Below are 12,995 nucleotides of genomic sequence, written 5' to 3'. Positions count from 1 at the left end.
TGGAGTCTAGGCTGTCGCTCCCTTAGATACCTAGTCCACGGGTTAGGAAGTTCATTCGGATCAGTTAATCATGCCTCGGCAAAGATAACATCACCCTCTCCCCTCGCCATTCGCCTCATCTAAGCGTTGGGCAAGCACTTGACAAGGCCAATCGCCTTCCAGGTTCAAAGCTTCCGACCGCTTAAACCCCTGAGACTCATAATATTGAACCAATTTGCCATCGCCACCTGCATAGCAATCCACGCGTAGTAATGAAACTCCAGCTTCAACGGCAATATCACGAGCATGATTCAAGAGGCGTTTGCCAATCCCATTCCCTGCCCATCGTCGATCCGTGACTAATAATTTCACGTACAGTTCAGGCTCAGAGACAGGTGGCACATAAGGCATCCTCTCTCCAAGAGCCAGCGCTCCCATGATAACGCCCGGAGCTTCTCCGTCCAGAGTTGCGGGGTGAATATCAGAGATTCGATCTTGGCTCAGTATGGGCGAGTCATCAGCAACCTTCAAAGCGAGCCAAAGACCGTGACCGGTTGTTGCAAAGTCTCTGATTTGTTCGGCGCGTTTTGGATTCTCAGAAAACGGCGCTGCTCCCCATTGCCCCTTTCTGTCGTGAGATACCAACCATTCGACTGCGGTATCTAGAAGATGGAGGACTGCCGGGACCGCGTCTACTGTTGCCTTGATGATAATTATCTCGTGGGATGGATTGTTATTTGTGCTTTTGAGATTCTCAGCGAGTGTCTGTGAAGGGATCTTTCATGTTTGTTCTCCATTTGATAAGGGATGCTTCCAATCTTTCTCTCCTTGAGTAGATTGGCGCTCCGAAGAATGACACTTACTGTGATGCCATTTGTCCAAGTAACCTCAAATTCAATGACAGATGGTTGTCAGATAGACTCGATACTCTCAAACGTTTCCAAGGTATGTAAAGATGCCAACAAAGCGTCACTTGGATTCTTGTGCGGATATCGGTCAAAGGTGCCCATAGGTTGCTGAGCATTGGTGATCTCGAGGGTCTTATCTACTACGGGTCCTCTGCCCTTTTTCATCGTAGCCTAATTTTCTGGATTGGGGGCCAGCGGGGTTGGGGCACCCTTCTCTTTACTTCCATGTAATGCCAAGGCGGGACAGGAAAGGAATCTGCCTGTTCCATCTGCCGGGGTCAGTACGGGAACAAATACAAAGTGGTTGGTCTGCCTTTCTGGGAAAAAATGCGGGGATGCTAATATATCGGCATATCATGAGGGGGCAGGCTGGGCATCGTCAAAGCTGGCTGCACTATACCTCATAGCTTCGTGTTCCACCGGTGCATGGTACATCGATGACATGGAGTACGAGTGAAGCATATAACTGATGCCTGATAGATGGGTATGATTGTATCCAGACTAATCGCTGTTCATTACATAGACAAGCAATACATTTCTGACGGCTTTCATTACATGGTTATGCGTGTGCCTTTGCCAGAATGAGCATTGATATCCATAAGCTGGGTATGAAGGCCCGATAGGTAAATGGAGATGGCTGTCGTACACTTTGCCATCAAACAGCAGCTTGCAGCGTCACCTGAGCCTCAACCATCCATCAACGTCTTCATTAAATCTATGAACAGATTATTCAAAGTCTTCATTGCTCGTTTAATATATGAACAACTGAAGGTACTTTAAATTTTGAGTTTGTTTTCGTCTTCTCGTGAATATGCATTTTATGAGATTTTGGTATCGGTCATCTTCCAACCACAAATGATTTCGTTTACCGCACAGTAGCATCCTTCAGGGACTTGACGGTACACACAATTCCAGAAGCAGTGACCAGCTTGCCAAGGGCGGGCTTGCCCTCCTGCTCCTTAGCAACGGGGACGGCACTGCTGTCAAAGGCAACCTCGAGGTCCTGGGTAGTGGTGAAACCAGGCTGGAAGGTCTCCCAAACCTTCTTCTTCGGGTTGAGCTGCTTCTCGGGCTCACCCTCAGACCAGCCCTGGAAAAAGATACGCTCACCAGCCGGGGCGTCAGCGGGAGGGTTGACAAGCTCGACGGGGCCGGCGTGCGACTCGTCGTTCTTGGGGGATGCGGCCAGAACCATGGCGGCGGACTTGATGCCGCGCATGGTGACTGGCTTCAGGTTGCAGACGGCAACAATCTTGCGCCCTTGCATCTCGGCGAGAGGAACCAAGCCGTTCAGACCGGAGCACACGGTGCGGACCGTCTTTCCGGTCTCCTCGTCCAGGGAGGTGTTGTCGCTGCCGGGAGCGTCACCGCAGTCAATGGTGGAGACGTAGAGAGAGTCGGCATTGGGGTGGTTAACAGCGCGCAGGATGTGGCCGACACGGAGGTCGATAAGGGAGGGGGACGGGGGAGCAGCGGGAGCAGGCGCAGGCTTGGGAGCCTTGGGCTTCTTCTCCTTCTTTTCCTTCTTCTCGGTCTTAGCACCGGCGGGGGCGGCATTAGCACCCTCCTTCTGCTCGGGCTTGCCCTGGCCAACGACAAGAGGCTTTTCGGTGGCAGCAGCAGCCTCGGGGTTCTGAGCAGCCTTCTCGCGCTTCTTGCGCTCTTCTCTCTTCCTTTGGGGTCGACGGGCTTGGGCACGAACTTGACGTCGTTGACGTCAATGTTCACCTTCTCCTCGTCGGGGATCTGCAGGGCGAAGACATTTGAGTTTTGAACAAAATCGACATGGCGCACGATGTGGTGGTATCCCTTCTCACCGGTGCGCTCTTCGGGCGACCATTTCTCGACAATGGGGGCGAGCAGAGCGTAGACGGCAACATCGGCGACCGAAGGCTTCGCACCGAGCAAAGTAGTGCGCGAAGCGAGGTGGGTATTCAGCTGGGCAAGAATGCTCTCATAGACGGACTGATCGTCCTTGGAAATGGCAGTCGAGAGACCCGAAACGGTGGACAACCACTGCTTGATATCGGCGTTCTCAGCCTCGCCAAAGTTCACCTCAGGGAAGATCTTGGGCGAGGCGTGAACATAGTCGAGCTCGGTGGCATCTGGCGAGATGGCGGCCGGGTACGAACGGTAGAGGAGGGAGAGGAGTGAAGACTCGGGGGCTGCTGCGGTCGCCATGGTGTATGCGCGTGGAGGTGATGGAAGAAAAGAAATTCGAGGAGGGGCACGGATCTGTGTCATCGATTGGACCCGCGGGGTTACGCTTCGGGCCCGCAGTAGGGCCACACACCTGAAGGGTGTCAACTTCATGGAGATCCCAATGCTATGGCATTAGCCGGAGCAATTGGTCAATTTGAAATCGCGCTCACGACCGAATTCCGCAAGCTAAGCTGTTTTTTTCGGCGGTCGGCCCTTTTATGATGACTCAGCTGAGAATGTCCACCATGAGCTGCATTAAGGAGGTAAATTATTGTCATGAACAGTGATAAGGTCTATGCAAGTATCCCTTATAGATGACGCCCACAATTTATCTATTTTCCTAGATGCACTGCCTGTGAACTTCCCGATTTCATTGTCTGCGATGTTTATTCCCCACGCAAGAGTGGCCGGAGACGACAGCAGGATAGCGCTCGTTTGATTTACGAGGCAAGGCAATGGAACAACCATAGTCTCACACTAAGCTTCACTCTCCGTGATTTTGTCTCCTTTGTGTTTTCTCAATGTGAATCGCTGCGAGGAGGGGTTGGGAGTATACTTGTCCAGCCCTAGTAAGTCACGTGCAATACAAACACTGCAACGACACGACATACTGAAGAAGAATTGCTCTTAGGCAAAGCTACAAAATAGCATGAGACTTGTAATAATATAATTGAAAAGGAAATTTCCGGAAAGAAAAGTGTTGAAGGAAGAAGCTCACTGTACAACTGGATCACATGACCGTGTGCACACACATAATGATGGCCTGACCGATAAGGCCCTCAGGCTGTTCGCGTGTCTAGTGCATTCAGCTATATGGCACATCTATGATTCGATGACAAAGAGATTATATTCTGTGCCTACTCCCACTCAAATGCTTCTTGGCTAATTTGCTACTTCTTTCAGAGTTTAATGGTCCAGGGACGTTGGCAAAGTCCTAATTTCTACTACCCTACCTTCATTCCACGGAGACATTCAAATCACCCGACTCGACTCAATTTGATCGAACCCAAGATATGCATGGCACATTTACAGTGACTTGTTGTTTGGAGTTTCTCGTTTATTCTAGAATTCCGGGCACGCTTCCCCTCGCGGGCAAGGTTGTCACCAATAGCATTGTTGGCCTCCTCTCCATTTCTGGTCCTGCACGATAAATGCATTTTTCTGAATCAAAGTATTTCAAGATCTGTATGAGCTTTGATTGTGATTTAACAATCATTACAATTAGAAATTAATCCAGTACATGGATCTTAATTAGTTGCGCGTTGTTGACTCTCCCACTCTTAACAGCCTTGGTCACAATAGACTCAACACCGGCATGCATATAATTATATGAAGAGTACGAAGGCGGCAATAGCTGTATGGGAACACTGAACATCAGCTTGGCAGCTAATGCCAGGTATTTATTATTTGATAATTTGATAAAAACTTTCGTGACATGCTAAGAAAAATGACTAATTGAGAACATAGCATGCAGAAATGCTTCCATAGCTGCTTCAATGGCTGCCCTGGAACATGCTTGGGAAAACAAATTGTTACCTCGCCCATCCGGGCTGTCTTGTGTATTTCAGTGCCACTACTCGCCGCGCTCCTCATTATTCTTTTCATCAAAGCATATACACAAAGCGGCGATCAATGCTGCGTCCACGCCCGGTGCCACAACGACAGCGTAGGTCTGCTGGCCAAACACAAGGTCGCGGCCGCTAAGCAACTTCCGATCAATGCGAGCCACTGTTTGGCCATTTTTCTCATTGACAATGTCGGCACTGTGATCGAACCAGCCCCCTTTCATAGTGAAAGTCACTGCCTTGTCGTTGCGATCAGTGAATGTGGCAGTGGCTTTGGAGCCGACCACTAGTGAAGTCAGTCATGTGTAACATAGGGAGGACCCCCGGTCGTTGAAAATGAATATGGATCACAAAAGATAGAACTTACATCTGAGATTACTCTTGACCTCGCAGATCTTCTTGCTATGCGTGTCTTCAATAGCATAGGTCGAATGGATATGCAAATGCTCTTTAACAATATCAAACAGGTGCTTGCCATGAGCGTCCTCGAATTTCTTGCGGCCGGAAAGCGAGACCCAGGCACCGTGCACCTTCAAAAGTGTCTGACCATTGGCCAATTTGATATCAAAGCTGTCCCCAGTGACAGAGAGTACTTTTTCTCTCAAGACTATTGTTTGCGGCTCCGCCGCGACAAATTGTTCAAACAAGGCGATAGGCTCGACGACAGGGTCGAGATTATGGTGACCCATGATACCCATGACGGTAAGTGAGTTCAATAAATAAGGGTTTGTCGAATGCAGATCGAACAATCACTATGTGAATAGCAATCAAGGGAGTGCGGGGTTACGATGAAGCCGATCATCAAGAGCGATAGCATCACGTGATGCCGCATACAACATGCCGCTGACGTCACCAGTTCGTTCTCACGTTTGTTTTGAATGTTCTTAGATGAAACAAAGTATGTTTTGGCCATAATTAGAGGTTATACTTAATTTGGATTATCATAGTCTCTCTCAAATCGCAATTATGCTATAGTCTGGTCCCTCTGGTCCATCAGGCCTCACCAATGGAGCCTGCTGGCCAATGCGATTCGAGACGTTATACGTGATGGGAGCGCGGCGGTTGCATTACTGGCTCCACTCCTGTCTTCGGGACTTCATCGCCAGCTAGTTCGTGATAAACTGGCTGGATCTGTGTATCGTCCCCGTCTAGTTCCATGCCGTTCTCATCGACGCTCTGTTCATGGTTCCCGCCACTTCCACTACTCTGGCCATTGTAACTATCGCTGGCACCGCTCAAGATGGCGTCAGGAGACCAGAATCTTGAATGCGGAGCGGAACTGTCCGACGGGTCGGGAGGAGGGCGTTGTGTACTGGGCCGGAGAGAACAGAGACGTCTGGCTCTGGCGGAGTCGCTTTGTATGCTGCTTTTTGGCGTTGACGGCGGATAAAAAAGAAAAGGACTGCTGCGAGAATTGCGACTCCGACCAAGGCCGCAATCGCGATGCCAGCTACGGCGCCTTGACTAAGTGGGGAAGAGTCGTTCGAACTAGAACCACCGGATGAACATCCGTTTCCTGAGCAAGCCGATGAATCGGAATCTTTGGAAGTAATCGTGACGATGTTTTCTTGGGCATTTTCATCCCAGGCGCATGCAGATACATTAAAGACGCCTCGCTCGTAATCGGCCGAGAGATACCTAACAAGTCAGCACATGACATAGTACTGAGAGCTTTGCACTCACGCTTCTTGCAAGAAAGCTCGACCCAAAGTATATTGGGTGGAGTTAGCTGCACGTTTCAACGGGAAATAATAGCTGCTATTGTCGACTAGCGGAGCTTGTGCAGTCAAGGCGAAAGCATCATACGGAAGTGTGATCGACACAGTCTCTCCGCCGGAGGCCACATCGGAAAGTCGAAATGTCACCTGCGCATTTGAATTGAGCAACTCAGTGTTGTGAGTGTCGTTGACCAAGTATAGCCCACTCTCGCTGTCAAGCACGAGCCCAAAAGCCTGTTCGAAGGCATCACAGACACTGCCTGGTAGCCACAGGTTGGGGTCAGTCGAGTCGATGAAAATCAAGATTGGTTCGGATAGTAATGTGGCTGAACTTGATCCGCTGTAGCTAATGGACTGAAGATAAACAACCAGGTCACGGGTGATATCGTCAGCCACGGTAAATGATACTGAATTGGCAGTGAACCGTGATGCATCATATCCAGAGAATATGAGCTGGCCATAGACTTGTTTTAAACCTTCGAGATAACGTTCACATTAGAGGCTACATCCACTGCGAGAATTTGCATTTGGCACCGGCGTACTTACGGTACTTGGCACCGGCCGTGTAGCTCCAGCTGAGACTCGGAATGGTGCCCTCATTTTTCAGGGTCGTGATGAACGACGGCGAAGAGAAATTTCCCAAAGAGGTAAAATTGACAGGCTGCGAGTTAAGGCCGAATATTCCACTGTCGATGCTCGGGGTCAGTGAATCATGCATAGAGCAGGAGTTTCTTTTTTCAAATTTACAGATAAAAGGGCTCAGGGGTTGCGATCCCGGCGACAGTCTGATTCTTGAGTGTCGGGCCAGTGAGACCAACACTTAGGGTATCTAGAGCAAACTCTGCTCTCTGATAATACCCAAGGTTGGCCTCGAGACCGACCCCATTCTGGTTGATACCGAAAAGACCCAATTCGTGCCAGCTAGAGGATTGATTCGCATTGAACAAAGTTCCTCTAGAGACTGCGCAGTCCGATGGCGCGTTGGGAAACACTGAATTGGCGCAACCATAGTCTGACAAGACAACCATTGACTCTGGGGAAGCTGTGGAGACAAGCACTCGGACAGACTGTTCTGGAGTTCCAACTCGGAGATAAAAGCTGCTCCAGGGACCATCATTTCCCTCACTAATTCTGTATATTAGCCAACGATACGAAACCAATGCAAGGAAGTTCGGAAGAAAGTCACAAGTATTCGCTGGGTGAGATAACGAGAGCGGATGAAGAGCGCTCAATCGGGTGAGTCGCCGAACATCTTAACATCAAAGGAACTATAAAGATGAATTGTATTATGACTTCCACCGCGTGCATCTTGACGAGCTCAGGAATCGCATTGGAAAATATCAGTTACGGGTTATAGCACGATGGGGAAACCACCATGTGGCTAGAGTGGCGACAGGAACCTGCCAGGTACATGGTCCAGGCCATTAGGTTTGAACTGCCACTTCACTGCCGAGTCTGAAGCCCTCCGAACCAATTGCTCCATTGCGATCGGCATTGTCAATTGGAGCTCAGGGGCAACGGGCGACCCTGACACGTTGAATCGCCCGCACGGACGGGGTCGCAAAACCGGCTGAGGGTCACCAAAAACCTGCTCCACCTTCAGGTCAGGAACCGGCATCCTCGTTCATCGTCGTACTTGGATGTGATTAAGATTTTTCATGGTCGGTGCTTTCAGCATCATTACCTTACTAGGCTAGTAGACTGCCTGTCATTGCCCTTCTAAGTTAATACGCCGCTCGTGTTGGCCAAAATGACCGCATCGAGAGGTAATAGCTCGTACGCACGAAGAGGTCTTAGTGTCAATCTTGTACGGCCATTTGTGTACGCCATCGTGCATTTAATCTTGTTGGGTCTATGACCTAGAAAGGTACCGGCCCCTGTTCTTTTTGCTGTTCATCGCTCAACTGCGGCATCTACCCTATATATCTGCAAATTGTCATAGTTGTCCGTTAGTCGCGGTGAAATCCGTCGCTATGCTGTCTAATGTGCAACTATGGGTAGAGCTGGGGCTTCTCATCTCTTGGACAAAGACTGTTCAGAGCTCTGGTAAGTACTGAATCGAAAAAAAACGATAGTCGAGTTCGGGCAACGCTAACATTGTGAAGCTGTTCACGCTCCTCACTCCCCAATATACGATTCATCAAGTAGCGGGATGACGACCTGTACATCTGAGCAGGTTCATTCCTGGCCTACTTCACCCATCTATCCTAGTGATCCCATCACTGTCAACTCTACTACGATTGTGGTGCCATCATCGACGAGCACCTCAAACGTATCGATCACCTCGACAGCATGTTTCAATAGTACTGTCACCACTACCATCATAGTATCAATAGTCTCAACGGACTGGTCTACCACTACATGTACAACGACTACTACGACCACGGACACGACCACAGACACTGTCACGGACATCATCATGGACACGATCACGGATACTGTCACGGATACTACTACGGAAACTACTACGGATACAATCACAGACACTACTACGGAAACAACTACGGATACTACTACTGTCACGACGACTGATACAGTCACTACACCGACAACCATCACAGTAGCGCCGAATCCCTGTCCGACCACTTGCAGCATGTACGTTTTGGTGACATGAAAAACAATATCATACCGGAAAGGTTTACTGACTCAATTTAAAAGGTCTGTGGGAACCGTAAACTTGTTCTACTGGCCAACAGACCAGCCACAACTCGTTTATCCGTCAACATATGTCAATTCGCATCTCGATTACACTTTGTGAGATCTCCTCCTGATACTTTTACTGGTCATGAAGCTAACCTTGGGCGCCACACAAAGTACCTCGCCATCGGTGTATATGGTGATCAACACCATCTATGGCTATAACACCGCCGGTCGCGCTGGGCCTTCGGGCACAAGCGTAGTGTTCCCCTCGACCTGAACCAGGTCTCGACCATTGATCTTGTCAATTCAGCTACGCGACAGCTTACCCTGAATGATCTTGGGACAGATTGCCCACAGACGGCAGCTCCCTCCGTGATCGCGACGGCAGCACCTAACGGCAGGTGTGATCCTATCCTAGTGGCTCCAGAGCCCGTCAAGTCTTGGGCTTCGCCTTGCAATGCGTGCGGTCCATTCGGAATGTTCGACCCCCCGTATGCTGTCGCACCACTCACTGGAGGTCTCGTACCGGTGACGACGACTGTTGCGATGACCCAGCCAGAGACACAGAGTACCCCCAGCGCAACTCCTGCCACTGATACTACCGCCACGCCGATAGCCACCACTACGGTGGCGGTCATGACAGAATCCTCTTACTCTAGTGCAGAGCCTACTTCGCCTGTGGTGGAGACCTCTTCCTCTAGTGCAGAGTCAACTTCGCCCATGATGGAGACCTCTTCCTCTAGTGCAGAGTCGACTTCGCCCGTGATGGAAACCACTTCCTCTCAGGATGACGTTACTTCTTCCAATGCCATGCCGACTACGGCGTCATCTATTACTGGCCAGGCTGCTGGTTCGTCATCATCCTTCAGCACCGTCTCCAGTCCAGCCACTACTTCTGCGACATTCAATGCTGCGAGCAAAGAAAGTGGGCGGGGCGCGTGGCTGGGTTTGAGTCTCTTCGCGATGGCAATCTTGCTCTAATTCAGAGACATCATACCAGACGAGAAAGGTCCCCATTGTTGATATTTGTCAACCTGAGCTCTATAATTCAATACACGTGGAGCATCTCAGGTGCTAAAGGAGCGCTGCGTGGATCTTTATTTAATTTGGACCTAGGATCACGTGTAATAATTACCGAATGTTTAGCTGAGTTTTGTGGCATGAAACACGCTGATAGTGTCAAATGTAACCCTCTCAGGAGATAAGGGCGGCGACATAGCCACTACCGTAGACCCAGCCCCGTCAACCCCAAAGTCATGCATGGATAAGGCCCGATTTAAGGAAGGTGACTGGTCAATTGGAAGGCACTAAAATGAGTCACGATGAGTCCAGCTACTATCCACCAATCAGCCATCGCTTATAGCGGATCCCGTGGAGGCCTGAGCCAGCGGGCGCCGATTCCTAGGAACCCACCGCCAGGTATATCACTTGCTATTTCCTCCCCTCTTTTGCTTCCTCAGGACACCACTCCTCGGCATTCGTGACCGAGCCCAGATTTCCCAGTCCCCCAGAGGACACAAGCTTCGACTTTCTATACAAGCTTTTACGCGCCACGGGCCCGCTCCGGCCCGTCTAAACTATCCAGTCATGTCGGCCTGCAATTGCTCCAGCGCCGCGGCGGTCAAGCAGACCATCATCTTCTGGCAGCCCGCCCAGCTTCGCCCCTCCATCAACCGTCGAAAGGTTGGAGGGGCCGTCTCTGTCCTGGTATAATCTCTCTCGCGACCACCTCAATCATCATCAATATCCGCTTTCGTCCCTGGCACCGCCGTTGGATCATATACCCTCGGCCGTGGCATACAGCCAATCCTTTGACAATCTTGTGCAAGAGTCGGAACTTTGGGCAGATCAGGATCTGTCGTTTGCCGATACCGACTGGAATTTTCTATCTATCGATGACGCCACGCCGTATCCCGCCTTTGACGGTGTCGATCCCTTTGGGAACGATATGGGATACGGCATGGCATCTACCTTTGCTTCTCTTTCGGACTCGGGATCGAGTGAACTCAATCCTGTTCCTTCCATTCATGTTGCCAGCTCGGTGAATTCACAAGGTGAGACTACTTCAATTATCATCATCAGAGGCCTCATTCCTAACATGGACTCTAGACATGTACTCCCATGCCTCTCCTGTGTCTCAACTCCACGCATCTGTCACAACGTCTCTTTCTAGCCCTACTACATCACAGGGTGATGATGTCCTAGGCCGTGTAGATTCTTCTCGCGTTGAAAAGCGGAGATTGAACACTCTTGCGGCCCGGAGATGTCGTCAGAGACGCTTGGATCGGGTGAAGAGTCTTGAGGACGAGCTGGAAGCTATGCGGAAGGAACGAGATGAGTTGAGACTTCGGTGTTCGAAGCTAGAAGGGGAGACGGAGGCTTTGAAGGGGCTTTTGACTCGGAAGAGCAACTGAAGCTATAGAAGTCTCAGAAATTTTCTTTTTAGAGCTGGCCTCGTAACAAATACAATTATGCGACTGCCAAATCGTTCCTGTGATCTTGATTATCACGATTTAAAGCCAGGATCGTAAAATTAGTCTTCAGTTTGATGTTAAGCCTGTTATCTCAGTTGCAGCTCTCTGCGTCAGAATTGTACGCACAAGAGGCAAATTGCGATCCGAGCCACATCACTCGGTTTTCTAGATGATGACGGACCCTTTTTACAAGGCCTTTCAATTCTGACTGTCTCCATCGAAATGTGGGACTCGCTAAGAGAGCGATTTTACCCCACGGGTAAGCGGGGAGTAGCATTCCTCCCCGGCCTCGGTCGTATTTGAATCGTCGGTATCACAATGACTCCTGAAGACCAGAACCCGTTTATCTCAAATAGAAATAAAGTCTCCCGTTCAAATCCCCTTGTTCTTGGTCTATCTGAATCTGCATCTTCTGCATCTTGTCAAGATCCGAGTGAAGACGCGAGCCGTTCGCTTCCATAGAAGACAACATATTCGTCTGGATGAGGTTTAGGAGCCTACTTGCTTTAGCGATCAAGTAAATGCAATCTTCTTTTGAGCAACAGACCCTGTAGATATCCGATTTTCAATGTTTACTTGTTTCAAGATTAAGCCTGCGTTCGTTGGGATAAGCGGCAGTCGTATGGCATCTAATCCTGCTTCCACTTCGCCATCTCCTAATACTGGCCAAATCTTTACGAATGTATTATCAGGCCTCATGCAGGACCCCTTCCTCCACATCCTCTGACCGGTGAGAAGATCCCTATAACTCTTGGCCATGAGTTTAGCGGAACGGTCGAAGAGGTTAGGGACGGATTACTAGACTCAAGGTTGGTGATAAGGTAGTTGTCAAGCCTAATCTCAGCGATGGCACATGCCGGAGGTGCTTGATGGGAAGGGACAATCGCTGTGACAGTCTGGGCTTCATTGGGTATAGCGGTGTGCCTTTGTTATCCTATTATCTTTTCTTAAATTTCGAAAATTTGCATGCTAATGCAATCTAGGAAGCGCCGGTAGTCTGTCCGAATATACTATCGTGAGTGAGAAAAATGCAATTCACCTTCTCGAATCGATTCCATTGTATCCTCTGTGAGTAGCACTCCGATTGACATTCTGTAGACTTGTTAGAGCCCCTCTAAATTGCATAGTACGCTTTCAGCCGCAGTTCCCTCCAATCGAACGATGTTGTGCTGATTGTAGGGGCCGGTCCAATCGAACTTGCCATAATCCGAGTCCTGAAAGCGCCATGTATTCAAATCATCATCGTTGTGGAGGTCTCAGCTCAGTGACGAGAATTCGCACAGGTGTTTGGTGCCTCTTATACCCTCAACCCAAAAGAAGTGGATGCTGTCGCGGAAATAAGAGCCCTCGCTGGTGAAGATCAAGGCACATCGATTGCTCTCGACTGTTCTGGAGTTCAAGCTGGACTCGGTACCGTGATGGCGGAACTCCGTGTATGCGGCACGGCATTTATTGTTTCGCTGTGGGAGGGAAAGCCAAGTCTCAATGCGTTTGTTGATATTGTCTTGG

The 12,995-nt window shown here is 49.8% G+C and overlaps 7 protein-coding genes across 7 annotated transcripts; 3 read left to right on the top strand and 4 right to left on the bottom strand.

Moving 5' to 3' along the window:
* Window positions 1–90: 90 nt before the first annotated feature.
* N7477_005772 (uncharacterized protein) lies at window positions 91–853 on the bottom strand (the record flags this gene model as incomplete). Its single annotated transcript, XM_056967435.1, has 2 exons — window positions 91–721; window positions 843–853. 2 exons carry the CDS (start codon window positions 851–853, stop codon window positions 91–93), a joined length of 642 nt encoding a protein of 213 aa, XP_056822189.1.
* An 899-nt stretch (window positions 854–1,752) lies between these two features.
* On the bottom strand, window positions 1,753–3,068 carry N7477_005771 (putative cofactor for methionyl- and glutamyl-tRNA synthetases; the record flags this gene model as incomplete). The annotated part of the gene is made up of 2 exons (XM_056967434.1): window positions 1,753–2,520; window positions 2,574–3,068. 2 exons carry the CDS (start codon window positions 3,066–3,068, stop codon window positions 1,753–1,755), a joined length of 1,263 nt encoding a protein of 420 aa, XP_056822188.1.
* Window positions 3,069–4,662: 1,594 nt separating this feature from the next.
* Window positions 4,663–5,352, bottom strand: N7477_005770 (LURP-one-related/scramblase family protein; the record flags this gene model as incomplete). Its single annotated transcript, XM_056967433.1, has 2 exons — window positions 4,663–4,940; window positions 5,022–5,352. The coding sequence occupies 2 exons, from the start codon at window positions 5,350–5,352 to the stop codon at window positions 4,663–4,665; spliced, it is 609 nt and encodes a 202-aa protein (XP_056822187.1).
* Window positions 5,353–5,889: 537 nt separating this feature from the next.
* On the bottom strand, window positions 5,890–7,400 carry N7477_005769 (uncharacterized protein; the record flags this gene model as incomplete). The annotated part of the gene is made up of 4 exons (XM_056967432.1): window positions 5,890–6,292; window positions 6,338–6,848; window positions 6,919–7,058; window positions 7,120–7,400. The coding sequence occupies 4 exons, from the start codon at window positions 7,398–7,400 to the stop codon at window positions 5,890–5,892; spliced, it is 1,335 nt and encodes a 444-aa protein (XP_056822186.1).
* Window positions 7,401–8,524: 1,124 nt separating this feature from the next.
* N7477_005768 (uncharacterized protein) lies at window positions 8,525–8,986 on the top strand (the record flags this gene model as incomplete). Its single annotated transcript, XM_056967431.1, has 1 exon — window positions 8,525–8,986. The coding sequence occupies one exon, from the start codon at window positions 8,525–8,527 to the stop codon at window positions 8,984–8,986; it is 462 nt and encodes a 153-aa protein (XP_056822185.1).
* A 503-nt stretch (window positions 8,987–9,489) lies between these two features.
* On the top strand, window positions 9,490–9,993 carry N7477_005767 (uncharacterized protein; the record flags this gene model as incomplete). Its single annotated transcript, XM_056967430.1, has 1 exon — window positions 9,490–9,993. The coding sequence occupies one exon, from the start codon at window positions 9,490–9,492 to the stop codon at window positions 9,991–9,993; it is 504 nt and encodes a 167-aa protein (XP_056822184.1).
* A 606-nt stretch (window positions 9,994–10,599) lies between these two features.
* Window positions 10,600–11,426, top strand: N7477_005766 (bZIP transcription factor JlbA/IDI-4; the record flags this gene model as incomplete). The annotated part of the gene is made up of 3 exons (XM_056967429.1): window positions 10,600–10,719; window positions 10,865–11,066; window positions 11,122–11,426. The coding sequence occupies 3 exons, from the start codon at window positions 10,600–10,602 to the stop codon at window positions 11,424–11,426; spliced, it is 627 nt and encodes a 208-aa protein (XP_056822183.1).
* Between the last annotated feature and the right edge of the window lie 1,569 nt (window positions 11,427–12,995).

This window comes from Penicillium maclennaniae (genome assembly GCF_028827695.1).
Source record: "Penicillium maclennaniae strain IBT 15551 chromosome Unknown utg000005l:1.0-2652337.0:1.0-2654196.0, whole genome shotgun sequence".
Taxonomy (NCBI): Eukaryota; Fungi; Ascomycota; class Eurotiomycetes; order Eurotiales; family Aspergillaceae; genus Penicillium; species Penicillium maclennaniae.
This window is presented reverse-complemented; position numbering and strand designations above follow the sequence as displayed.